Raw genomic sequence first — 26372 nt, forward strand, 5'->3', positions numbered from 1 at the left:
ACTATTTCATAAATGGTCTTGGAGTCATTTTTTTGTATGCTTCTTCATATATTTCTGCTTTTTCTTCTAAATATGTGATTTTTGCTAATCTGCATTTTTTGTCTATTTCTTTTTTCATATTTTTGTATAATATTCTATTTTCTTCATTATATTCTTTTGGGAGGATAATTTTGGATATTCTTTTTTTCTCCAATAAGTCCAAAATCTCTGGTGTAAGCCAATCTTTATTTACTCTTGTCTGGGCTACCAGACAAGAGTAAACTGTTTTGTTGCTGTTTCTTTAATAATTTCTTTACCTTTTTTTTCCAAGACTCCGAAACTGTATGTAAAGCAAGATTATTTAATTTTATTCTTAATGTTCTCTGATAGTTAGATCTTGTTGAGTTTTGAGATGTCTACCTTCTTTTGTTTTTGATGGTTAATTCTCTTTCATTTGAAACTGATTTTTAGTTTGATTGATAGTAGTTCATGGTTTGTCTCCATGTCAACCTTTTTTAATGACTCTTTCTTTTAAGGTTACACGGTGATCAGCATTCATATTTATGAATTTAGGAACACAAAACACACGTGTTGAAAAGATTATTTTACTGATTAATAATAAAATAATAACTTGATGTTTCAACCACTGTATTCAGGTCATCATCAGAAAGATACATGTGTATAAGAACCAAGCTGCATGCTGTTGCACTTTATACAGGTAAATTACATCTACGTTGTTAACTAATCTTTTTTCTTAGCCTGCCCTCTAGTGATAAAAAAAAAAAAATTACCAATGAAAACTACAATAAACTCTGCTAAAGTCCTCACATACTAGAATTCTTCTGGAATTATACAGTTTATATTGTTACACTACAATTATCTTCTTCTGGATTTGTACAGTACGTGAGGACTTTAGCAGAGTTTATTGTAGTTTTCATTGGTAATTTTTTAAAATTAATTTTGTAATTAATTAAAATTAATTAAAATGTAAATTAATTTTGTCGGGGGTTTAAAGGTGGTTTTGATGTTGTATTTGTGTAGTGTTCTGTCTCTTTTTTCAGAAATGCCTCTAACATATGGTATAGCATTCTTGAAATCAATTTTGTTATTAGTGGTATCTTTGAGGAGGATCTTGTGAATGGTTTTTATACTGTATCAATTTTTTATAAAGGTATGTTTGATGGTCTCGTATTCATGGTTAAGAGCTTGTTCATTTGAACAAATGGTTTGAGCTCTGTGTTTAAGGGCGCTTATGACCCCTAGTTTTTGTGTTGGGTGGTGATAAGAAGTTTTGTGTATGTGCTGGCCTGTGCGTGTAGGTTTGCGGTAAACCGAGAAGGAGAGACAGCCTGAAGGAAGACGTGTGACAAGTGTTTCTAGGAACGGAAGAGAGTTGTTTTTTTCTATTTCAATGGTGAACTGGATGGTTTGTGTTGTTTGTTCAGGTGGCTAAGGAATGTATCTAATGCTTTACGGCCGTGGGGCCAAATGGCGAAAATATCGTCGACGTATCTGAGCCAAATTTTGGGCTTTAGGCACGCCGATTCTAGAGCTCATTGCTCAAAGTCTTCCATATAAAAGTTCGCTATTGTGGGGAGAAAGTGGTGAGCTCATGGCTGTACCCTCTTTTTGAAGGTAAAAATTGTTTTGCCACACGAAATATCCAGGGCGGATTACATGGGCAAAGAGGGCCGTGATGTCGTGTGGAAATATGTTCTGTAAGAGTAAGATAGTATCATTGATTGGGACATTGATGAAAAGGGAAGTTATGTCAAAGCTGACTAATAGATCTTGGTTGTTGAGTGTAATGTTTTTAATTTTGTTTATGAATTGTTGTGTATTTTTTATGTAGGAAGGGGAAAGACCAACCAATTCCTTGAGTGTGGCCGCTAATTTTTTGGCTAAGTAGTAATTCGGACTGTCAATTCCTTCTACAATAGGACGTAATGGCATGTCTGTTTTGTGTACTTTTGGCAGGCCATAATTTCAGGGCACGCAGGCATACTGCGGTATTAATTTTTTAATTGTTTCTTCTGGCCACGTGTTAACTGATTTAAGTAGTTCAGTAGTTTTCTTTTTGTTGCGTTGAGTGGGGTTGTAATCACGGCCCTCTTTGCCCACGTACTCCGCTCCAGATATTTTGTGTGGCAAAAAAATTTTTCCCTTCAAAAAGAGGGTACAGCCATGGGCTCACCACTTTCCCCCCACAATAGCAAACTTTTATATGGAAGACTTTGAGCAATGAGCTCTAGAATCGGTGTGCCTAAAGCCCAAAATTTGGCTCAGATACGTCGACGATATTTTCGCCATTTGGCCCCATGGCCATGAAGCACTAGATACAGTCTTTAGCCACCTGAACAAACAACACAAACCATCCAATTCACCATTGAAATAGAAAAAAAACAACTCTCTTCTGTTCCTAGACACGCTTGTCACACGTCTTCCTTCAGGCTGTCTCTCCTTCTCAGTTTACCGCATACCACATACACAAAACTTCTTATCACCACCCCACAAAAAAACTAGGGGTCATAAGCATCCTTAAACACAGAACTCAAACCATTTGTTCAAATGAACAAGCTCTTAACCATGAACATGAGACCATCAAACATACCTTTATAAAAAATGGATACAGTATAAAAACCATTCGCAAGATCCTCCACAAAGATACCACTAATAACAAAAATGATTTCAAGAATGCTATTGCTATACCATATGTTAGAGGCATTTCTGAAAAAAGAGACAGAACACTACACAAATACAACATCAAAACCACCTTTAAACCCCCAACAAAATTAAGACACTTACTCAGTTCTTCCAAGGATCCCCTGCCACACCTAGCCCACCCAGGGGCTTACAAAATAAACTGCACATGTAACATACCATACACAGGGCGAACCATGTCAATCAGAAAGGATGAACACAAACGACACATAAAATACCTCCATTTTGGAAAAACCGGCCTTTCTGACCACGCACTCCAAACACATCACAGAATTGATTGGAAAGGTACCAAGTCCCTACACCACACCAAAACCTGGTTCGAGTGGAAATTCAAGGAAGCATGTGAAATGCTCAAACATGATCCGAATCTGAATAAAAATGATGGTCTAACCATTCCAAGAATGTGGAGAACCCATCTGCAACCTTCATAGCAACCACGAAGAAAAATCTCAATACAAGAAGACTTGGTGAAGGTTTTTTTTTTCCTGAACATTCAATAGCAACCTGTACTGTACAAATCCAGAAGATAATCGTAGTATAACAATATAAACTGTATAATTCCAGAAGAATCCTAGTACATGAGGACTTTAGCAGAGTTTATTGTAGTTTTCATTGGTAATTTTTTTTTTTTTTTATCACTAGAGGGTAGGTAAGAAAAAAGATAAGTTAACAACGTAGATGTAATTTACCTATATAAAGTGCAATAGCATGTAGCTTGGTTCTTATACACATGTATCCTTCTGATGATGACCTCAATACAGAGATCGAAACATCAAGTTATTATTTTATTATTAATTAGTAAAATAATCTTTTCAACATGTGTGTTTTGTGTCCCTAAATTCATAAATATGAATCTTTTTTAATGTTTTGACATTTTGGAAGGAATGTTTCCATTTCTTATTAATAATTATATAGTCTATACAGTTTTTGATTTCATTGTTTGGTGATGTCCAGGAGTATTTATGTTGTGGCCTGTGGTAGAGTAAGATATTTGTGATTATCAGTTGATTTATTTTGCAAAAATAAAATCAAAACAAAAATTAATCAAGTCCACTCCCCTCTTATTCATCTCTCCATGACCAAATTTTCCCATTACTTCTGCTTTATCTTCAGGGTCTTGACCGATCTTTGCATTAAAATCTCCCATAATAATCAGGATATCTCTTGTACTTGTTCGCCTGATTTCTTCTTGCAGTTGTTCAAGAAACTGGCTATATTCCTCCTCTTCGTGTGATTGGTCTGGGGCATAAACTTCTGTTATTTATATATATATATATATATATATATATTCCTTTTTCTTTTGCTTCGAATCTTACTGAGATGATTCTAGAGAAAATTGGTCTTACATCAACTATTGAGTTTAGGAGCCATTTTTTAATGATTAGTTGCTACACCTTCTCTTCCAGTAAAATATGCTTGCATTTTTATGTCGATTTTTCTGTTGCCTGTCCAGTGGGTCTCTGCAACTCCCTTTGTGTGACTTTGTGTATAGGCATAATAAATTACCACCTGGATTTTTCTTATACTAAGATCTACAGTCTGCTTGGCTCTGCTGGACAACTTTCTCTTCCCCCCCCCCCAGATGTACTCAAAAGTTTTGAACCCAAAGAATACATTTCCACCCCTTATTCACCCCCTGACTACCCCACAAAACCACATAAGGCCTTTTCAATCTATGTTTTCACCCATCTACTTTCTAGATGTATCCCATCTAAAAGCATTGCCTGTTTCTTTCACTTATTTACAAGAAATGGTTGCAAAAATTGGATGAAATGAATATATTCTTTAATATATGGGAATAGAAAATAAAAATATTCATTCATTTGTTTATATGTACTATTATCTGTCAGATCTTCATACTTTTTTTTTCAGACAAAAAAAAAGTAATGTTTTTTTTTTTTTTTCATTGTATGATTAATTATAGTGAATTTTACTTTCACTATACTTTCAAAAAAAATGTGAGGAGGAAACCTTGTCCACTTTGGCGAGCAGTTAATATTTTGATAAGTAAGCTAGGTAATTTTGCTGTGTTAGTTTACATATCCACTGCCTGACAAAATTAACAGACACTGTTAAAATGAAATATTTTCAACAGCATATAACCGACCTAATACATTTAGGTGATGAAAAGTAGGCGATGTAAAAACTGCCTAAAACAAATGAATGCTATATGCGTCGTAGCGGACAAAGAACGCTGTTTTTTTTTGTCTTGTTAATTGCATGTTAGTCAGCAGTGAAGAAAATACAATAGTGTAGATTCCTTCTGCTACATCTGTGGCAGCTTTACTGTTCCCAGTCAAAGGACAAATATCACTGATTTCGTTAAGAAAGTGTACTTTGCATACTTTGACGTAAAAATTGCAGATCAGGACAATTCATGGGCTCCAAATAAAGTGTGTAAGTCATGTGTAGAAAATTTACGACAGTGGAGCAAGGGAAAACGCCAAAAATTAGCTTTTGGCATTCCAATAATTTGGCGTGAACCGAAAAATCACGTAGATGATTGCTATTTTTGTTTAGTTTAGACTTCTGGTTATAATAAGAAGAATAAGAAAAAAATTGTGTATCCAAATCTTGACTCAGCAATTCGGCCAGTTGCTCATTCCAATGAAATAGCCGTGCCAATTTATAAAGGACTTCCTTTACTTGAGAACGAGCATGATCGGGATATGCCAGATGTTCTTGAGGAGCAAGACCCGGATGTTGATTTAGACAATGAAAATTTAATTTCTAGTTCTGGACTGCAACATTTTTCTCAAGCGTAATTGAATGACTTAGTAAGAGATTTGGGCCTATCAAAGGAATCATCAGAATTGTTAGCTTCAAGATTAAATGAAAAAAAACTTACTGGAGCAAGATACGAAAATAACTTTTTATCGTAGCAGGGAAAGTAATCTTGTACAATATTTTAAACACGAGTGTGGGTTTGTTTACTGTAACAATGTGTCAGGTTTACTAACTGAAATGAGTGTTGTACAATATCATCCAAATGAGTGGTGCTTATTTATCGATAGTTCAAGCAGAAGTCTCAAGTGTGTCTTACTACACAATGGGAATGTATATGGCTCAATTCCTATTGGCTATTCAGTCCACTTAAAGGAAACATATGAGGACATTAAAAGGGTTCTGAAGTTATTAAAATATACAGACCATAACTGGATCATCTGTGTGGATCTTAAAATGGTGAACTTTTTACTTGGCTTTCAAAGAGGATATACAAAGTTTCCGTGTTTTCTATGCTTCTGGGATAGTGTCGAGCCAGAAACCAACACTGGAGTCAGAAACATTGGCCTCTTAGAATATCCTTAAATGTTGGAGAATAGAATGTTATAAATCAACCTTTAATCGACAGAGAAAAAAATCATTTTTCCACCTCTACACATCAAACTAGGTCTTATGAAGCAGTATGTTAAAGCTTTAGATTTACAAGGTGACTGTTTCCAATACATATGTGAAAAATTTCCATGACTTAGTTATGAAAAAATTAAAGCCAGTGTATTTGATGGACCGCAAATTAGAACTTTAATGAGAGACCCAAATTTCATCAACTCTATGAACGAAATTGAGAAAGAGGCCTGGACTTCATTTACGATGGTTGTGAATAATTTTCTTGGAAACAAAAAACCATGCAATTACAAAGATCTAGTGGAAACAATGCTTGAAAATTTCCAGCACCTAGGTTGCAACATGAGCATAAAGCTTCATTTCCTATACAGTCATCTTGATAGAGTTCCTGATAATTTAGGTGCTGTAAGCGATGAACAAGGTGAAAGATTTCATCAAGACTTGAAAACTATGGAAGATCGGTACCAAGGAAGATGGCCGACTACTGTTGGAGTATTCAAAGGGATTGCAAAAACAGAACACACAGCAGAAATTGCTACAAACAAAAATTTATTCCCTGAAACTCATGCATAAGTAAAACTGTTATTTTTTTATAAATATTCTTGTAATTTTTAATGAATATTGTTAAGTAGTTATGTATCTAATTATCAGCCTCTCTCGCATTCAAAGCGCCAGTATGTGCCGTTGCAGGTTCTTACGCATTTATTCATTTACTAACAAGCGAGAGCGGTGAGCACTCCGATTCTGATCTGTGCACTGTTTTGAATAATAGGCTATATCTCCGGGAATTTTTCGAATTTCTTGATAAAAAGTTAGGAATAGATTTTTAAAAGTACATACTTTCAGAAAATAATATTTAAAAAATCGATTTTTTTGATCCTCTAAATAGTACTGCCTCCTTAAAACTATCAAAAAGAAAATGCCATAGAGGAAAAACCTGACGTGATAGAGAAAAATAAGTTTGATATTTGAAATCAGCGCATCCAAATTAGTAAAAAACAAGTCTCATATAAAAGTCAGCAAAAATTGTGTTGGACTGTGTAATTATCCTACAGAGTAATGTAGACATATGAACCAATAAAAGAATCCTGGTGTTATAATTATCCTGCAGTTTATTTGCAAAGTCAAAGCATTAGCATGAGTTGCTGACAGCATAGCAACTGCTACTTATTATTATTATTACATGACACCTCCATGAACTCATAGAAGGAGGAAAAAACTCCACTCCACAGCTCTCTGTCTCCGCCATTTTATCCAACTACACAAAACTGCTACTACCATTATTATCTAGACACAATGCCATCTACTGCCCACCACCAAACTAGTATTTTTTTCGTCTCTAAATTGCATATGTTCTCAAGGCCGATATACCTGTACATGGGATTAAAAACCTGAGTTTCTGAGAGAAAAAAACCATGCTGAGTAGATTTAAGTAGATACTTAAGAAGCAGTTGCTGTGCTTTTTTCATGTACATATTCAAATTAATGCAATGTTCTTGTTTGCATGTATATATTCAAATAATTTCTCCAGGTCACAGTTTTTGCATTCATGAAAATATAATTCTCTAATATGTATTGTTTTCTTTTTTTTTTAATTGAGCATTTTTAAGGAAATTATTATTTTTGAGAATTCTGTCGCTATTTAAACTAAAACATGAAAAAAAAAATCAAATTTTGTTCTGCTGCAGTATTTTGTAATAAAGTAAGATATAAATCTGTTCAATGTTAATATATAGCATTTTTGACAGTTAACAATTTTTAAGCTCTGAATCCATGTGCTTGGACTTACTTATGATCAACTGATTAGTAATTTAAACTGCATTCTTTATTTTTAATAATGGGTGAATGGTGGGGGGGGGGAATTTATTAGTTTACTGTTAACTCAGTATTACAGCTGCATCTCAGATGCTACTGAAAGCAAGAAAAGTGTATTTCCTTACAATATGGCTCTAATTCTAAATACAGATATTAGACAGACTGAAACATATAATATATTTTTATATTTCTAGTCCTTTTATCTTATACAGTCGGTCCACAACTTATGACCACTCATACTTACGATGGCCATTCCCATTAATGTGTTCACTGAATACCACCTCATACTCTTGCAACCTATGGATCAGGATGCTATTGCTGCCTACAAGGTATATAATTTAAGAAATACTTTTGTACAGGACACTGCTGCTACTGAGGATGAGAAAATCCTCAACGACTTTCTAAAGAAATATAATATCTTGCAGCATGGAGTGAGAAGGTCACAGTAGAGTGAATGAATAGTGTTTAAAAGAACCTGGTGAAAATACGTTTATACATTCAGAGGCTTCAATAGGGACAAAGCCTTACTACACCTGTCTACCTGCTTCCTTTTCAGTCATTTCCGACCATAGGTGACTTTGTAGGCATTGCCTACAAAGTATTCCTGGTGAGATTTTTTACAGGGTAGTTCACCATTGCTTTCCCCAACTCCCCAGTTTTATCCAGGCTTGGTATTGGCATATGGCTAGGACGTATTCATGACTGTAATACACGTGTGTGTTCACGGGAGCCCGTTTGCATGTTCTGGGGGACAAAAAACCAGAGTTTTAGGATGAAAAAAAAAAACCCTACCTCCGTATAAGACCGTATGAGATCACCTTTAGTTGAAAGAGACCAGATAAAGGTTCCTAACGTCACTGACAGGAATCGAACCCAGGTCTTTCCAACCAAAAAGCTTCGTCTATACTGACTGAGCTACGGAAGCTCGCCTTACTACATACTAATGACAAAATAGTGCTGCTAGCCAAAGAGTTAAAGTTGGAGGTTGATAATGAAGGTGTAAAGTATTTGCTGTAAGCTGTGGAAGAGCTTTCAAATGAAAACCCTACAGAGCCTAGACACAGAGAAAGTTTCGGAAGCAGAGTAGGGGAAAAAAAAAAGAAAGAAAGAAAGAAAGCATAAAAACAAGATTAGGAATCTGAGTTCCCAAAAAAGTTTATTATTATTATTGTACGGGAACATCCATAGAATCTGAAGACTCATCGCAGGAGGCGCAAACTATCCATACAATCTATCATACCTTTGCTTGAACCCATTAACTGATAAAGCACTCACAACTGATTCTGGCAACTCACTGCACTCATTCACAACTCTCCAAGCAAAAAATCTAATCCTCACACTCCTACTAACCACACCTTTATTCAACTTCTAGGGATGACCCCTTGTTCTTGTCCTCTCCAGCCAAGTGCTGAAACATTCCTCCCTGCATCAATACTATCTTCTTCTTCTTGGCTTCCCATATTAGGCAATTGGTTGCCTGTAACATTTTCAAGGGTTTAAAAAGTGTACTGCTCATCTCCTCCTCCTGGCTTTTCCTCTTGGTGTCCCTTTGGTTTATATTTCCAGGCAATATTTGGCCATCTGTCCTTATTCATTCTTTCTACATGATTTTCCAGTTGTTTTTATAGTTTGTGATGCCTTCTGTTATGTTAATTATGGATAGTCGATTTCTTATTTCTTCATTTCTTGTCTATTCTTTTATAGTGTGCGAGCACTCTTAGGAACTTCATTTTTGCAGCTTCCACTTGTCTTTTATCTCATTCTCCACAAGTCCATGTTTCACTGCCATATTTCAGAATTGGTTTGGCTATTGTTTTATATAGTTATATTTAGGTTGTTCTAGACATCTGTTTTCTGAAGCATCTTTTCGAAGTTCCAATGACTGCTAGGAATTTTTGCTTTTTATATGGAATGTCAATTTCTCCATTGGGACTTATGTAATTTTCTAGATATTCAAATTTGTTAGCTTGTTCTATTACTTTGTTGTGGATGACTAGTTTGCATCTTTTAATTTCTTTACCTTGAAATGCCATTGATTTTGTTTTATTTATTGAGATTTTCGTGTCATAGTATTCTACTGTTTTGTTCAATATGTGTAGATTTTTCTGTAATTGGTCTTCATTTTTGGCAAAAATAACTTGATCGTCAGCAGACAAGAGGCTGATTAATTCTTTATTTCCTATTTTAATTTCTATGATTTTGTTTTTCTTCCACTCTCTTGAAATTTTTTCCAAATATACACATACAGAAGAGTATTGGAGATAATCTGCTTCCTCGAATGAGACCTCTATTGGTTTTAATTTTTTCAGTTATTTCATTATTAATTTTAATTTTGAATATAGTTTTCTTTCATTATATATGCTATTGCTTTGGTGATTTGAGGTGGTGCTTTCAATTCACTTAGTATGTTAATTAATTTTGTTTTGCTAATTAATTATCTGAGAAAGCATCAGAATTGATGCTTTCTCAGATAATCCAGGAAGGCCATATATGTTGCCAGGTTAAATTCTATTCTTTTTTTCTATAATCAGATTGAATGTAAATGCAGAATTCTCCTTTCCTAAAGCCGCATCATTCTTCTCCAATAACTTCCTTGGCCCATGGTATTAATTTACTTTAATTATATCTAGATATATTTTATGGCACATATTTAATAGGGATATTCCTCTATAGTTTCCACAACCCTTCCCATAATGCATAACATTATATGAGGTGTGGCTATTAAATAACGAGACTGGTTGCAAAAAATGTGGTTTATTATTACAATTGTACAACTTAATTGTTATCCCCTTCAAGTTACTCCCTCCTCTATCTTTTATACACTGTTGAATACGAATTTATCATTGTTGGAAGCAGTGCTGCAAATCATCACATGTTATCTGCTTCAGTAGAGCTGCCGTTTTCTCCTTTACCTCATCCGTTGACTGAAAACGGGTGCCCTTCAATGTGGACTTGCAGGAGAAGATCATCACATGTGATGAGATGAGACATGGATTTTCCAGTACGATCCAGAAACAATGAGACAATCAATGCACTGGAAAACTCCCATGTCATCGAGAATGAAAAAAACCAAGAATGAGCAAGTCTTGAATGGGTACCAGAGGGTCAGACAGTTAACCAACATTATTACCTTGAGGTTCTAGCCAAGCTGAAAAAACGAGTGAGGAAGAAGAGACCCGATCTGTGGAAGAACAACACTTGGACTCTCCATCAGGACAATGCTCCAGCCTACAGTGCACTGTCTGTAAAGCAATATCTGGCTGATAAGAAGATCCCAGTGCTGGACCATCCACCTTACTCGCCAGACTTAGCTCCATGTGACTTTTACTTTTTTCCAGTTGAAATCCACATTGAAGGGCACCCATTTTCAGTCAGTGGATGAGGTAAAGGATAAAACAGCAGTGCTACTGAAGCAGATAACACCTGATGACTTGCAGTACTCATGGCTTCCACAATGGAATTGCTTCCAACAATGGAAAATTGGTATGCAACAGTGTATAGATAGAGGAGGGAGAGTATGTTGAAGGGGATAACAATTAAGTTGTACAATTATAATAATAGACCACATTTTTGCAACCAGTCTCATTATTTAATAGCCACACCTTGTACATACCCTTAAGGACATGTGCTTTGCATTATGGGATACTAAGGCAAGCAAAATCAATAGCTTCTATATACAACTTGCCCAGTCCTGATTATATTTCAGGTGCAAACTTTGTCTGCTTACACTTGGATAAAGGATTAAACCAAGTATATAATTTCTTGGTATGTTTAGTTTATTGTTCACATATTCTTGAATGCTAACAATGTCATGTTACTTCCTAATATCACAATGTTTAATATGATGCTGCTGCCGTTTGCCTACCTTCACTTTTTCAAAATTCTCATACCTTTAATCAAATGTTATATTTCCAACCCTACTCTTAGAAGATCAATAAGTTAGAACCGGTGTACAAGGGTGGTCTGAAAAGTTCATGGCCTAACAATGAAAAAACAAATTTATAATTTCAAAATTACATTTATTTTTCAATATAATCTTCCTTAAGACTAATACATTTATTCCAGCAATGCTCCAGTGCCATTACTCCATCACTGTAGTGGTTTTCAGTAAGATCTGCAAAATATCCCTCTACAGCTGCAATTACCTCTTGATTCAAAGAAAAACGCTGACCAGCTTTTAGTTTTGGGAAGACAGAAATAAGAGGGAGCCAAATCTGGGGAATAGGGTGGATGTTCCAACAATTCATAGTACAGATCCCTTAATTCTCCCGCTGCCAAAACACCTTTGTAGGCAGGTGCATTATCCTGATGAAAAATGATTTTTTTCTTTTGCAAACTGGGTCTTTTCTCACGAATTTTTTCGTCTAGTCTGGTTAAAAGATCTCAATAATATTCCCCGGTTATTGTTTTATTCTTTTCAAGATAATTAATAAACAAAATGCCTTTAGCATCCCAAAACACTGATGCCATGACCTTGTCTTCTTTGGTGCTGAACAATCAGCTTCTGTCCACTGTTTTGTCTGCTGTTTGGATTCTGGTGTGTAATGGTGAATCCAAGTCTCATCCGTAGTAATAAATTGATGCACAAAATCAATTTTATTCTTGTTAAAATGCTCCAAGCACTGTTCAGAGATTTTCATGCGACTGCATTTTTGATCTGCTATGAGCAAGCGCGGCACCCATCTTGTGCAAAGCTTTTTCATTTGCAATTCTTCATGCAAAATATATTCTACACACTCTTTTGAAATGCCTATAGTCTCAGCAATTTCACGCACTTTGACTCGCCGGTCATCCAATACCATATTGTGCACTTGATCAATGATTTCTGGTGTTGTTACACTTTTTGGACATCCTTCACGTGGATCATCTTTATGGCTGATATGGCCACATTTAAACTCGGCAACCCATTTCTTAATTGTCGAAAAGGAAGGATAAGAGTACCCATAAACTTTTATGAACTTAGAATGAATTTCTTTTGGCATTAAACCTTCTTTTACGAAGAATTTTATAACCGCACGATACTCAATTTTATCCATTTCAAGGGATACAGACACTTTTGTTTCAGACAGCCGTATAAAAAAAAACTACTTGATAGAATGACTTGCAATTTCACGTGGATGCTTATGAGAGATGTACCAACTTAAAAAAAAAAAAAAAAATCGTACCAATAGTGTTGTCATCTTTGGTCGAGGCTGAGAACTTTTCAGACCACCCTCATATACTACCAGTTTAGTGTTTTTGCTGATTTTTGCCTTATTCCATATTAATTAGTTCAATGCGTTTCAACACCAGCTTTGTTTATTCTGTTGTATATAAGGATCCCTTGCTTTACACAGTTAATGTATCCTGTGAAAACACTGTGCTAAGTGAAACCATGTTGATTGAATATAATAAGCAATGAAAAAATTAACTCATCCATGGGCTTTCAGAATATTTACTAAATTATCCTACTGAATATGTCTAGGATGCTCTAGGTACATGTGTTGCTACACTCAATCTCCCTATCCAAAATGTACAGGGAGTTAACAGGAGAGCTTTGAGGTTTATAAACAGTATGAAACTTTCACATTCTGACTAGCGTCCTCATGTACCCATTTGTTAATGAACTAAACTATTTATTTTCAAATTTTGTGGGTGTTTCTTTCACATCCTCTTATCACACTTATCTGCTTTTCACCAAATTGCATAAAAATTCATTATACAGTTTTTCAGTTATTGTGATTTTTCTCTTTGTTCCTTTATTTATGGAAACCAATATATATACTATATCAGCTATAAATTTTGAAATAAACTCTCATACATTAAAAATTTATAATGAAATACATTATGTTAGTCTAATGTAAAATCATTTTGTTACAGTGCCAAACATTATTATGTAGTCTAACACTCAGCTCTTTTTTTTTTTTCAAGTTCTTTAGGATTACTAACAGATGAATCAGTGAAGTTTGTTTTTTTTAATTATATAACACAGAAATCAAAAAAAAAAATAATAATAAAGTTCATTCTCTTCACTCTTTTATCACTCTTCAAGCAAAAATGCATGTAATCAATTTATTGATTTAAGAAAGAAATTAAGGGATGCAAATACAACTCAGGTAATACAATTAATTAAATTTTGTTATAAGGAAATGGAAAACAAAATGAAGATAACAAATGCTAAATAGTACTAATATGATTATACTAGTTATTATAATGTTTAATTACCTCTATAAATTCAATTTCAAGTTGTGAAACAGATTTCCTTGCATATTTAAGAGGTAGCTCAGCTTCATCAATACCTGATCCTCTTGTTGTATAAGTCTTAGGCTGTGAAGATGGGACGGATAAGGGCATACTATTTTGTGAAATATTTCCAGATGAGACGTCTGCAAACAATTCTTCAATGAGAAAAACATTATTCTGGAAGTAATTCTAAATTACTTAATTACAGTTATTATATAAATGATAATTATCCTAATATATATATATACAGTAAAACCCCTTTTTTACACATTCCAGGGGACTGACGGAAAAAAGAGTAAATAGCAGGAAATGTAAAAAACATTAAAAATAAGCTAAAAGATGACTTACTGCTAGTATGTGAATCTACGTACTAGATTACAAAATTTAATAACCGAAAATAAATGAATTTACAATTACTAACATTTATCTATTTAAAAAAATCTTTAATTGTTGATTGCTTTTTCTGCACTCTTATAAGTTCCACCTGCCTCTCCACAGTGTATAAGGCATTAATTGCCCCCATCGTCTCCTGATGCACTTGCAATATACTGACTCGAAACAGAGATAGCTTCCATTGCGTCTTTACTAGTAGGGATGGTAGGTTCTTGATCACAATCTTCTTCAACCACTTCTTCACCAAGGAGGTTGGAAAGGATGTCTTCTACACTTAGTACCATCGATGTGATCGCACCAGCATGAACATCAACATAGTCTTGAAATAAGGAAGACTCATCCATCACATACCAGTTGTTGGGCTCTGATATATCTTCTTTTTCCTCCTGTAGTTGTTCCTCCTCTTCCACAAACCTAACTCCTGCCTTCCGGAAACAGTTGGATATGGTTTCAGGAGTAACATGCAACCATGCTTTGGCCACATAATGCATGGCATCAAGGATTGATATGGTTCATTTGTTTTGGGTCCATACTATTATCATACATAAACACAGCTTTTTCCACAAACATTTTTCTATATTTCCATTTAAATGCATGGATGATGCCCAGATCAAATGGCTGAAGCTCACTTGTACAATTACAGGGAAAGAACACTAATCGGATGTTTCTGAGCTGCAGATCTTCAGGGTGTGCAAGACATTTGTCTAGCAGTAGTAGTATTTTGCAGTAATTTGCCCCAATTTTAGAATCCAGAGCATGCATGGTGGATGTAAAGATGCTGCTGGTCATGCATGCTGTGCTGTTGGCATCATACTTAGTAAGCAAATTTTTCGTGTTCTTCAAACACCTTGGCTTTTTAAATTTACCAATTACCAGTGGAGGTAATTTTTCTGCTCCATCAGCATTGACCATGAGCAAAGCAGTTACCCCCTGCTTGCTGAGTTCTCCACTGTGACACTTCTCTCCTTTAAAACACAATGTTTACTTGGCAGAATGTTATAAAAGAGCCAAGTTTCATCAACATTGAAAATATTTTTTGGTTCGTAGTCCTGAATAATAGTGTTTAGTTCATGCTTCCACTGGTTTACAGTTTCCCCTGCAACACTATTACTTTCCCCACACACACTTGATTATACACAATATTGTGATGAGTCTTGAAACGATCAATCCATCCATTTAACCATTAATCCCCAACCTTGCAGCAAATTCAAGGGCTTTTGCTCGGAGTACAGTACCCTCAACTGGAATACCCGACGCTCTCGTAGAAACAAACCACTTTGCCACAAGTTTATCCAATTCATCGTATGTCGATGTCTGGATATATTTTCGTTTTTTTGACATAGCACCAAATTGCTTTGCATTGGGTTCAATGTTTGACCTGTTTTTTACTATCGTGTTCAAAGTGGACACGGAGAGTCCAAGATCTTTTGCTAATTGCACACGTGTTCTGGCATGCCAATCTACACATCGCAGAATTGCCATCTTTTCTTCTACCAAAATACATTTTCTGTCTTTTTTCTCCATGTTACTAACATGGATCATCCGCCACCATAACTTGAAAGCAATTATCACACGCTAAATTATGTAGCAGAAATTCTGCAATATACCACGTGCTTCTGAATTGTGACTACAAACACCAACACTGCAAGTTAGTGAAGCGATATTTCATGAACTGTGGTTTATTCACTGATATCTAATATTCACGAGTAACAACTGTTACTTGGTAGAAGTGTGAATGTGATTTCACAATTTGTGTATGATCCTTGTTCTCGATTTCAATACAGCACTGTGAATGTGAAATCACATCACAACACGTTAAGGGTGCCATGAGCTACTGACAGTTTAAAATCACTGATATGAAAACTTCACGTTATCAATTCGTACTGTGATTGAAAAATCACGCATCACTCAACACTACATTTATGCTGCAAGGGTGCAAGTCACCGTGATGGCGGAAACGAAACTAGAGCTGAAAGCAATGCCATCTAGGAACATAAATGTGCAGATTTCCGCAGAAATCGATTCGAAAATCAGTGTTGCCACCCGAGAAAAAAAGAAAAAACCGCAAATAAAGGAAAATAACGTCCACATCAAGTTGTTAATGGTGGGAAAATAATATATCATAAGAATAGGCCTTAAGATGGAACCAACAGAAAATAACGTAAATGGCAGGAAAGTAAAAACAGAGTTTTACAGTGAGTGAGTGAGTGAGTGAGTGAGAGAGTGTGTGTGTGTGTGTGTGTGTGTGTGTGTGTGTGTGTGTGTGTGTGTGTGTGTGTGTGTGTGTGTGTGTGTGTGTGTGTGTAAATGAATTTAAATGACTCTATATGGAGAAAGAAAAATTTAATGTTAAGATACGACTAGTTTCGTTGAAATTCAACTTCTTCAGGTATCACAGGCAAAGAATTAAATAAAAAATAACAGAGACATGATAAAATACATTAACAGATCTAGTATAAAACACACAAGTACATTTAAAAACAGGAATGCGTGCTTGAGTTCCAACTGAAGTTGACTACGTGTGTGAGCTGACACGAGTGCGCCAGTATTGGACAGTGGCAATGTGTGCATCAGAAATATTGTAGCTAAGGCTGTTATTAATATGAGATGAATCAAGCGATATTTCTCTAGATTCAATTATTCTTCTTTCAAGTTCATCACAGCACACATGGATATTAGAAGTTTCTGGCCAGTCTACGAGGTGTTGGCGGCCTTCATCCGAGTTGATAGAGAAGAGAACATGGCTAGAGAGAGCGCTGGCCCTGGTTCTGTTGTAGGAAATGTCTCTTTGGTGTTCTTCCATGTGTAAAAGGATGGATTTAGCTGTCTGGCCGTAGTATGGTTTGCCACAATCACACAAAATCTTGTAGACTCCTGGATACTGAGTAGGAAGATGTTTCATTTTAGGTCTACTTAGTATGGAGAAGTTTAGGAAACGTAGTGAAGTAAGTTCTAATGTTGAATTTCTGAAGCATTTTGGCTAGTTTTGGGAAGAGACAGCTGATGTATGGTAACGAAATAAAAGCTCTTGGTGGAGAAGAATCTTCAAAAGCAGTTGAGCGGTGGACAGAGAGAAATTTATTAATCTTTTTAAGAGAGAATCCATTGCTAACAAAAGACTTTTTAAGAAAATTGAGTTCATATTCAATTTCTGTTTCATCTGTTAATAAAGATCTGGCGCGATGTGCCAGAGTTGAAATAATACCAAACTTTTGTGGAGGGTAGTGATGGGAAGAAGCATGAAGGTATCTGTCTGTGTGAGTGGGTTTTCTAAAAATGGAGATTTTGATATTTTCAGCGCATCTCATAAGTTTTAAGTCCAGAAAGGGAAGACAGTCGTCGGATTCCAGTTCACAGGCGAAATTGATTTTCTGATGAGACTTGTTGAGGTGGTCCAGAAAAAAGTTGAGGTTGTTGACACCGTGTAACACAGTTGGAACTCAAGCACGCATTCCTGTTTTTATATGTACTTGTGTGTTTTATACTAGATCTGTTAATGTATTTAATCATGTCTCTGTTATTTTTTATTTAATTCTTTGCCTGTGATACCTGAAGAAGTTGAATTTCAACGAAACTAGTCGTATCTTAACATTAAACTTTTATTTCTCAGTACAGAGTCATTTAAATTCGTTTTTATATACATTTTCTACCGAGTAAATTATGATCAATAATATATATATATATATATATATATATATATATATATACTGAGAGAGGGCTCTAAATTAAAAATCAGAAACCTTTATATCTTCTTCTTCTTCCTCTAGCTTATCCCACTCAAGTAGGGTCGCTGTTCCTAATGAGTCCCCTCCACAACCTCCTATCCTGGGATGTAACCACAACCAAGTTCTTTTTCCTCAGGTCCTCTTCCACCACTCCCTCCATCTCTTCTATGGCTGCCCACCCCTTCCTCTTCCCCTGCACATCCATCTGCATGACCTTTCTTCCCACATACTCGTCCTCCCTCCTCATCACATGACCAAACCATCTCAACCTTGTCACCTGTATCTTTGTTCCTTAGTTCGTAACTTTCATCATTCCCCTTACATAGCCATTTCTCAGACGACCCTTTCTAGTCATACTGCACATCCACCTAAGTATTCTCATCTCTGCTACTTCCATCCTGCTGATGTTATTTTTTCTCAGGGCCACAGTTTCCATAGCATACGTCATAGCTGGTCTAACTACTGTCTGGTAGATTTCGCCTTTTAGATTGATCGGCACCCTCTTATCGCATAGCACTCCAGCCATCTCTCTCTCTCCAGTTCCTCCATCCTGCTTTTATCCTGCATCCCACTTCCTTCTCAGCCTCTCCATCCTCTTTCACTGTTGAACATAACTATCTAAAGTCACTGACCTTCCTGATGACATTTCCTCACAGTTCCAAATCTGTCTCCTGGCTGCCATCCACTTTGCAACACATATACTCTGTCTTACTTCTGCTCAGTCTCATACCTCTCTCTTCCAGTACTTTCCTTCAACTTCCAGTTTAGCTGCCACTTCTCTTGATTCTGCACACAGCAGGATATCATCTGCATACAACATAGTCCAAGGCGCATCTACTCTCACCACTTCTGTCACCACCTCCATCACAATATTAAACAGGAACGGACTTAATGCTGATCCTTGATGCAAGCCAACTATCACTTGAAAAATTTCTGTCTCCCCCAGGCCGGTCCAAACTCTTGTCTTCACATTTCTGTACATCTCCTGCACCAACCTGACATATTTCTCTAGTACCTTCTTTTCCCTCAGGCACCTCCAGACTTCTTGTCTTGGCACTCTGTTGTAAGTTTTCTCCAGATCAATAAACACCAGATGTAGCACCCATTGTTTCGCTTGAAACTTTTCTCGGGTAAGTTATACTATCAAAGAATATATCGATATATTAAGTTTGCTCTCAATAATTTGTCTTTCTCACTTGTCTATTATTTGTCAGGGTTATGATTTGCTTAGAACTTACCTTTTCATTTTCTACAAAATGAACTGCAACAATTCAACCCTGTATTGATCTTCCTCTAAGTCATTTCCCTGCCATTTTTGTAAAACTGTCATCTCTTGTCCTGGTGCCAGATTGCAAGAGGTCTGCAAGACTAATCACAAGAAATCCACACAAACTGTTATTCATACAATGTCATACCTCTCCTTAAACTCATTCGATAACAAAGCACTCGTGACAGTCCCGTGACAACTCAATCCACTCTTTTACCACTCTTCAAGCAAGCAAAAAATCTAGCTCCACATCCTTACTAATCACACTTTTATCTAACCTCCAGGAGTGATCTCCTCTTTCATCTCTACTTGGCATGTAGCAAAAAATTTCTTCTGTATCAATCTTGTTATTAAACCCCCTTTAATAATTAATCTTTCTATCATGTCTCCTTTTTCCCTTCAATCATATTTTCATATCACTCATAGGGAAGATTCCAGACTTTTCGCCTTGCACTTTGTAATATTACACTGGTAGCCCCACTCATCTGGCTATTCGCACAGTTTAGTAGCCTGTTCGGATCTTCCTATAAGGCCACAATACCTGCTCTACTCCTCATGATTCTTCACAACTTCTCATCATCTACAAACAGCTGCATATCTCCAGTTATGCTTCTCCCAATATTATTCGCAAACAAGTTAAACAGCAATGGTCCCAAAACAAATCCCTATGGCACACTGCTAGTGACCTCCTCCTTTGAAATACCAAAGGAGGTAGTATAATATTGTATATGATATTATATATACAATAATGACATTAGACAAGATTTGACAGGAGACATACAGCTGTTTGTTGATGATGCAAAGATAGGGTAATGAGGAATGCAACTGATGGGTAGCACTTGCAGATACAACCCACTGATGAAAGCCAATCAACTATCCAACTCACAAGTTTCTTATCAATCCTGTCCATTCCAATTTAGTTACCAGCTTTTTATGTAGTAATAATCAAAGGCCATTGAATAATTAAAGTATACTACTGCATAGACATCTTCCTTATCCACTGAATTGGTCGCCTTGTTGTAGTACATAAGCAAAATAATAAAACATTACCTCTTTTTTTAGATCTAAACTCATGCTGATCATCATAGAGAACTGATATTATCAATCAAATTCATTTTATAATAACATTTTATAATAATGTTAGAGATGAGTTAGTTAACAGGAATGGATACACCATAATATTACTAGATTTTGTGAAGCCTTTTGATGGGATACAGCATAGAAGACCATTGCACAAGTTCAGGGGTGAATGCTGGTCTTGAAATTCACACTTGCTCTTGTTATCATTCAGGGAGTGAGAAGTGTGAGTGAATTCTGATTAGCAGAATAATGAATTACTGACCATTTAAAACTATATATTTAGAAATTTATATACATTTAATCATACAAGTACAGCATTTATTTTGCAAATAATATTCTATCTTTTTTCAATTTAGCTTCTTGAATACAAATTCTACCCTACGGTTCTTCTTTATGAACTGGTCAATAACATCGTCATTAAAAGTGTTGTAACTTGATTTTCCCAAGCAACATGCCCACTTGTAAAGGCTGGCTGAAGCTCACTGGCTAGAGCTATGCTGATGCATATGGCCTGTGTTTAAGCAACAGAGTGAGACGATGTGAAATGGTTATGTGCGTGCATGAAATCACAGTGCTGCTGCAAGGACCTGGAAGCTCCTACAACCAAGCAAGCCAAGGTATCTTTGACTAGACGAGCAAGCATCAGCCTTCAATACACAACGCAAAGCTCAATTATTGCCGCGCAAGCTTAAGACATCCTCTGTCTACAAAAATAAAAGCTTATAAATGTATGCATTTATTAACAAATAAATATTACTTCTTTCTCAAGTAATGAGCTTGCACAGCAAGCATGGAGAATTCGTCCCTGCACAAGTTAGAGGATATGAGATTGGATTATAAACTCTTAGTTTCGATAAGAGGATGGCTGGCTGACAGGAATCAAAAAAGTGGTGTATGGGAAGTGCAAGGCTGCATGATTTAAGATGACCAGTAGTGTATCCCAGGCTTCAGTCCTTGGTCCATTTACATTAATGATACTGGCCAAGATTTGATAAGAGACATACCTATTTGTTGATGATGCAAAGATAGCGTAATCGGGAACACAACTGACAGGCAGCACTAGTAGAACAATTTGAATAGGCTGAAACTGTGGGCAACTGAAAATGGATACCAGTTCAATGGCAGTAAATGCAAAGTTATGCATTTTGGTATAATGAAATCTCTAGTAGCATATCACAATGGTGGGTCATTTTAAGAAGAAACTAATCAGGTTAGGGATCATGGAGTTGTGAGAGACAGGAAGCTGAAATTTAAATGTCGCATAGCAAAGACAACCCAGAAGATAACAGCAATGCTGAAACAAACATAGATATGTAAGGATGCAGAAGTCATTTTGCCTCTATGTGACCTCACCTGAACTATTATGCACAAAACTAGATATAGTGAAGTGGTGATGCAGACAGAGTGAAGAGGGTGTTAAAGATGATGTCGAGATTATGAAGATAGATTGAGAATGCGTGGACCCCAGATGTTAGCAAATGTTAGCAAACAGGAGAAAGAGGGGGGGGTAATATGATAGACTTACTAAAAGGATCATGTACCATACCAATAGATGAACTTTTTTCATTTTACAGAAGGTGGAGAGAGGATGAGAGATTTTTCTGACAGGCATAAAAAAAATGGTTTATGGGGAGTGCAAGGCTGCAAGATTTATGGTGACAACGGTTTCAATCATGCACAAACCAGTGCATGACTGAAATGGATTACCTTTGGAGGCAGTGAGTGCAAGTATTGCAAATGAATTCAAGAAAATTATGACAGATGTGAGTAATGTGTAGCTTCCCTCAATGAGTTTCTGACTCCCTGGAGGTCTCTAATAATATTTCCATATATATATATATATGCCTCCTTTGAACTTCTGCCAGAATGACATCAGAAGATTCTTGAATAACTTGGATACCACAAAGGCAGCTAGTCCTGATGGATCCAACTCATTGTGCTCAAGAGATGTGTTCCTGAACTAATACTGTTCTCTATCATCACTATCATTCACTAAACTGTACTCAGCTGGCATCCACTCTTCAGTAAAGAAAGCTCACATAACCATTTCCTAAAAAAAGGAGATAAATGTTTGCTATCAACCTATTGCTCTCACATCAGTTTTGTCTAAGGTAATGGAGAAGTTATCAACAGTCAACTTCTTCAACACCTTGAATAAATGCTATTTAATTAGTGACCACCAGTATGGATTTCACCACTCTAGATCCACAGATCTCCTGGCCTATGCCGTGTACCTTCAGATCCATTCCATAGAAAGGTCTGGAGAAAACTCTGCAACTCCTCTTGACATTTTCAAGGCTTTTGTTAGGGTCTCGCACTGAGGACTTCTCAACAACTTACCATCATTTCGACTGCCTTCGTGCTTGTATAAATGGATTGACAGTTTTCTCTCAGATCAACGATCCCTAGGTGTGATGGTGAATGGTGTTATCTTTTCCTGTCAATGCCAGTGTCCCTCAGGGCTCTGTCATTTCACCCAGTCTTCCTGATTTATATGACCTGCTCTTATTAACTGCAAACTTTATTCATAGTGTTGCTGAAGATGGTACACTCCATGCATCTTACTCATATGACAAGCCTTGCTCAAACATATCAAACTTCAAGGTCATCTATAATAAGTACCCCGAACACTGATCTCCACAAGTATCCTTGACTAAGGTGAAAGCAACCTAGTCAACTTCATTGCTTGCAAAATGCAGTTGCAAGCAATCCTTAGATCAACAGCCAAGACCAAATCTCTCTCTCTCTCTTTGTCTCAAACTGACTCTTATTCCAAACCTTTCCTGGCACAATCATATTACTTCTATAGCATCATCAGCTTCCAAACCAACTGGCATCCTTTTCTGCTCAAGATGGTACTTGCCTGCTAAACAATTACTTACTCTGTATAAATCCCAAATCCAACCAACACTGGAATGCTACTCACAACAGTTTGGGGTGGTGCACCCAACACCTCCCTAAAAATTCTTGATGCTTTTCAGAAAAGGGCAGTCTAGTTGATTAATGACTTCGCTTATAAAAACACTCTTCAGCCACTTTCCTAGAGAAGATCAGTATCTGCATTGTGTCTCATCTACAGATATTTCCAAGGCCACTGTTTAGCAAAACCAGCACCAATTATGCCTCCCATTTCCACCAGATCTACAGGAACTCACTTTACAGTCAAACTGCATACTCACCAAACATGACTATGATCTCCAACAGTTCAAACAGAATCAACAAATTAATCTACTTCTAACCCTGTGAGTACACAGCATTTGTTTACTGTAGGCTGTTAAGCCTTTTGTGTGTGGAAGAAATAATGTGTGTATGTGTTCAATAATTTTAATGAATTAATCTTCTTCTTCACTTCACTGGGCATCTACAGATGCCGTATGGTCACTCCGATGCTCGGTGATGTGCCACACCAGTCCTCGCCATGTAGTCCTGTTGTTTGCTTTTCTGACGGCCTCAACTCTCTGAAGATCAGTCACTCCACACATGCCATCCATCCATCTCATTGATGGTCTACCCCTGCTTCTTTTTCCAGGAACTTTAACTTCTATTACTGTTCTGAGAAGTCCCCTTCCAATGTGTCCAAACTATTTTAACTTTCTTCTGTCAATATACTTAAGAAGTCTTAAAGTTCTGCTGATCTTTTCTAACACCCATTCATTTGTACGCCTTTCAGTATATGATATTCTCAACAGCCTTCTGTAACACCACATCTCAAAATCAGATATCAGTTTCTTATCTGACTTCTTCTTTAGGTTCCAAGTCTCACATCTATAAGTCGCTGTTGGAAAAACAACTGCATCCAAAATCCTCAACTTTGTTCCCATGGAGATAGATCCATCCTTCCAGATTTTAGACAGGTCTCTGACTGTTGTTTTAGCCATTCCTAACCTTTTTCTGACGTCTTCTGAACAGCAATTCTTCACATTAATAATAGATCCCAGGTACTCAAACTTGCTGACTTCCTCAATTCTTTCTCCATTAAGGTACACTTGTTTCTCAAGAGCTTCTCTGTTTGTATTTCCTTTGAGAACCAAAATCTTTGTCTTGCTAGGATTGAGTTAAAGTCCTCTGTTATTACTGATCTTGTTAACTTTGTCAAGAATTAGTCCTAGTTCTTCCATGTCGTTACAAAGGAGTACTGTATCATCAGCATACCTCAAATTACTGATCAATCTACCTCCTATCCTAATTCATGTCCTGAGCTCATCCAATGCTTCATACATGATGTCCTCTGCATATATACTAAACAAGTGAGGAGAAAGTAAACATCCTTGCCTAACTCCTTTTCCAACTTGAAGCCAGTCAGTCAATCCAACACCTGTTCTTACCATGGCTTCTTGCTCCTTATACAAGTTGGCTATCAACCTGATAGTGTGTTGAGGAAAACCCATTCTTTTCATTACTTCCCACGGTTTCACATGCTCAACACAGTCAAAAGCTTTAGAGTAGTCTAAGAAACACATTACCAGAGGGAGTCTGAATTCTTTATATTTTTCTATGATCTGTCTAAGGCAAAGGATCTGATCTCTTGTGCCCCTACCTTTCCTAAAACCTGCTTGTTCCTCGGGCATCTCTGCCTCAACTTTGGCTTCAATCCTATTTAGCATGATCTTCAATAAAATTTTGCTTGCATGAGATATCAAACTAATAGTTCTATAATTCTTGCATGCTTTTATATCACCTTTCTTATGTAGTGGTATGAAAACTGACTTCTTCCAGTCTCTAGGCCATGATCCTGTCTCCCATATCCTTGTAAGCAATCTATGAAACACTCTTATCCCTCCATCCCCTGTGGCGGTAATTAACTCTGCTGGGATTTCATCTGCACCTGGGGCCTTATTGCTGTTGAGCTGCTTAAGTGCTCTTTCAACTTCATGCCTAAGTGGAGGAGGTTCAAAATCAAAATTTTCCTGGTGGGAGGGCTCCACATTTTGTTTATCCACTCTGCTGTACAGTTCCTCACAGTATTCTTTCCATATCTTCTGTTAGTAATGATCCATTCCTGTCTGATGGCATTCAATTTAGGCTTAAACTTGAGCTTTAAGTCACGAACTAAATGAAACATCCTTTTATAATTGTGCCTTCTCATCTGGAACTCTATTTCTTCACATTTGTTAGTATAGAACTTTTCCTTGTCCTGCTTGATGGCTCTTCTGACTTCTCTGTGTAATCTCTTGTATTCTTCAGACCCTGTCTCTCTTTGTTTTTCCAATCGCCTTCTTTTGATTAGTTCCCATGTTGAATCTCATATCCATGGATCTCTTGATCTTCTTATTGGGCTGAGATACTTCTTCGCAGTTTCCTGTATTATCACCTTGGCTCCTTCCCAAAGCATTTCTGGTGAGTTCTCCTCATTGGTCTCCAAAAAATCATCCAACCGAGTTGATGTTATTTATTGATCATTACTATTACATAATTAGAACTAATAGTAATGATCAATTTTGATTATGATTGTAGAGTTTTTGCCATGTGCAAAAGGAGACAAGAAAATCAAAGCTGCTGCAGCATCTGTTGATAAATATAAATAAGTTTAATCTAAGAAGTATGGATATTTTAATTGTATGTAAGCAGGGCTGCATTTATACTTTTGGAGGCCTGAGGTGCAACATCATTATGAGGCCTCAAAAATAAGCATTTTTTTAATTTATTGAAAATAAAAGTCAATATTTCCATAATAACTCATTTTAATAATACAATACAACATTGGTATAAGTATATCTGCATTTTAAAAAAGTATAAAAATAAATCAGTTCAAATTTAAATAAAAAAAAAACCAAAGCCAGAAAAAAGTTTTTTTTTCTGGCTTTGGTTTTAGCAAATATATCTAT

At 36.3% G+C, this 26372-nt stretch overlaps 1 protein-coding gene across 6 annotated transcripts in view; it reads right to left on the reverse strand.

Annotated features, from left to right (window-relative positions):
* The window catches only part of LOC150098154 (alpha-ketoglutarate dehydrogenase component 4-like), a 165935-nt gene that overhangs the window by 63694 nt on the left and 75869 nt on the right, over nt 1-26372 (reverse strand). For 3 of the 6 annotated variants that reach the window (XM_090406419.1, XM_090406418.1, XM_090406416.1), the window contains exon 3: nt 14065-14225. In XM_090406419.1, the coding sequence (XP_090262545.1) occupies nt 14065-14225 (161 nt within the window). Of the gene's footprint in view, nt 1-14064; nt 14238-26372 lie in introns of all 6 variants that reach the window. The other 3 variants (XM_090406415.1, XM_090406414.1, XM_090406417.1) reach the window with 1 other exon arrangement.

This window comes from Typopeltis vanoorti, chromosome 16 (assembly GCF_054136105.1).
Source record: "Typopeltis vanoorti isolate ZY-2024b chromosome 16, IOZ_Tvanoo_1.0, whole genome shotgun sequence".
Classification (NCBI taxonomy): Eukaryota; Metazoa; Arthropoda; class Arachnida; order Uropygi; family Thelyphonidae; genus Typopeltis; species Typopeltis vanoorti.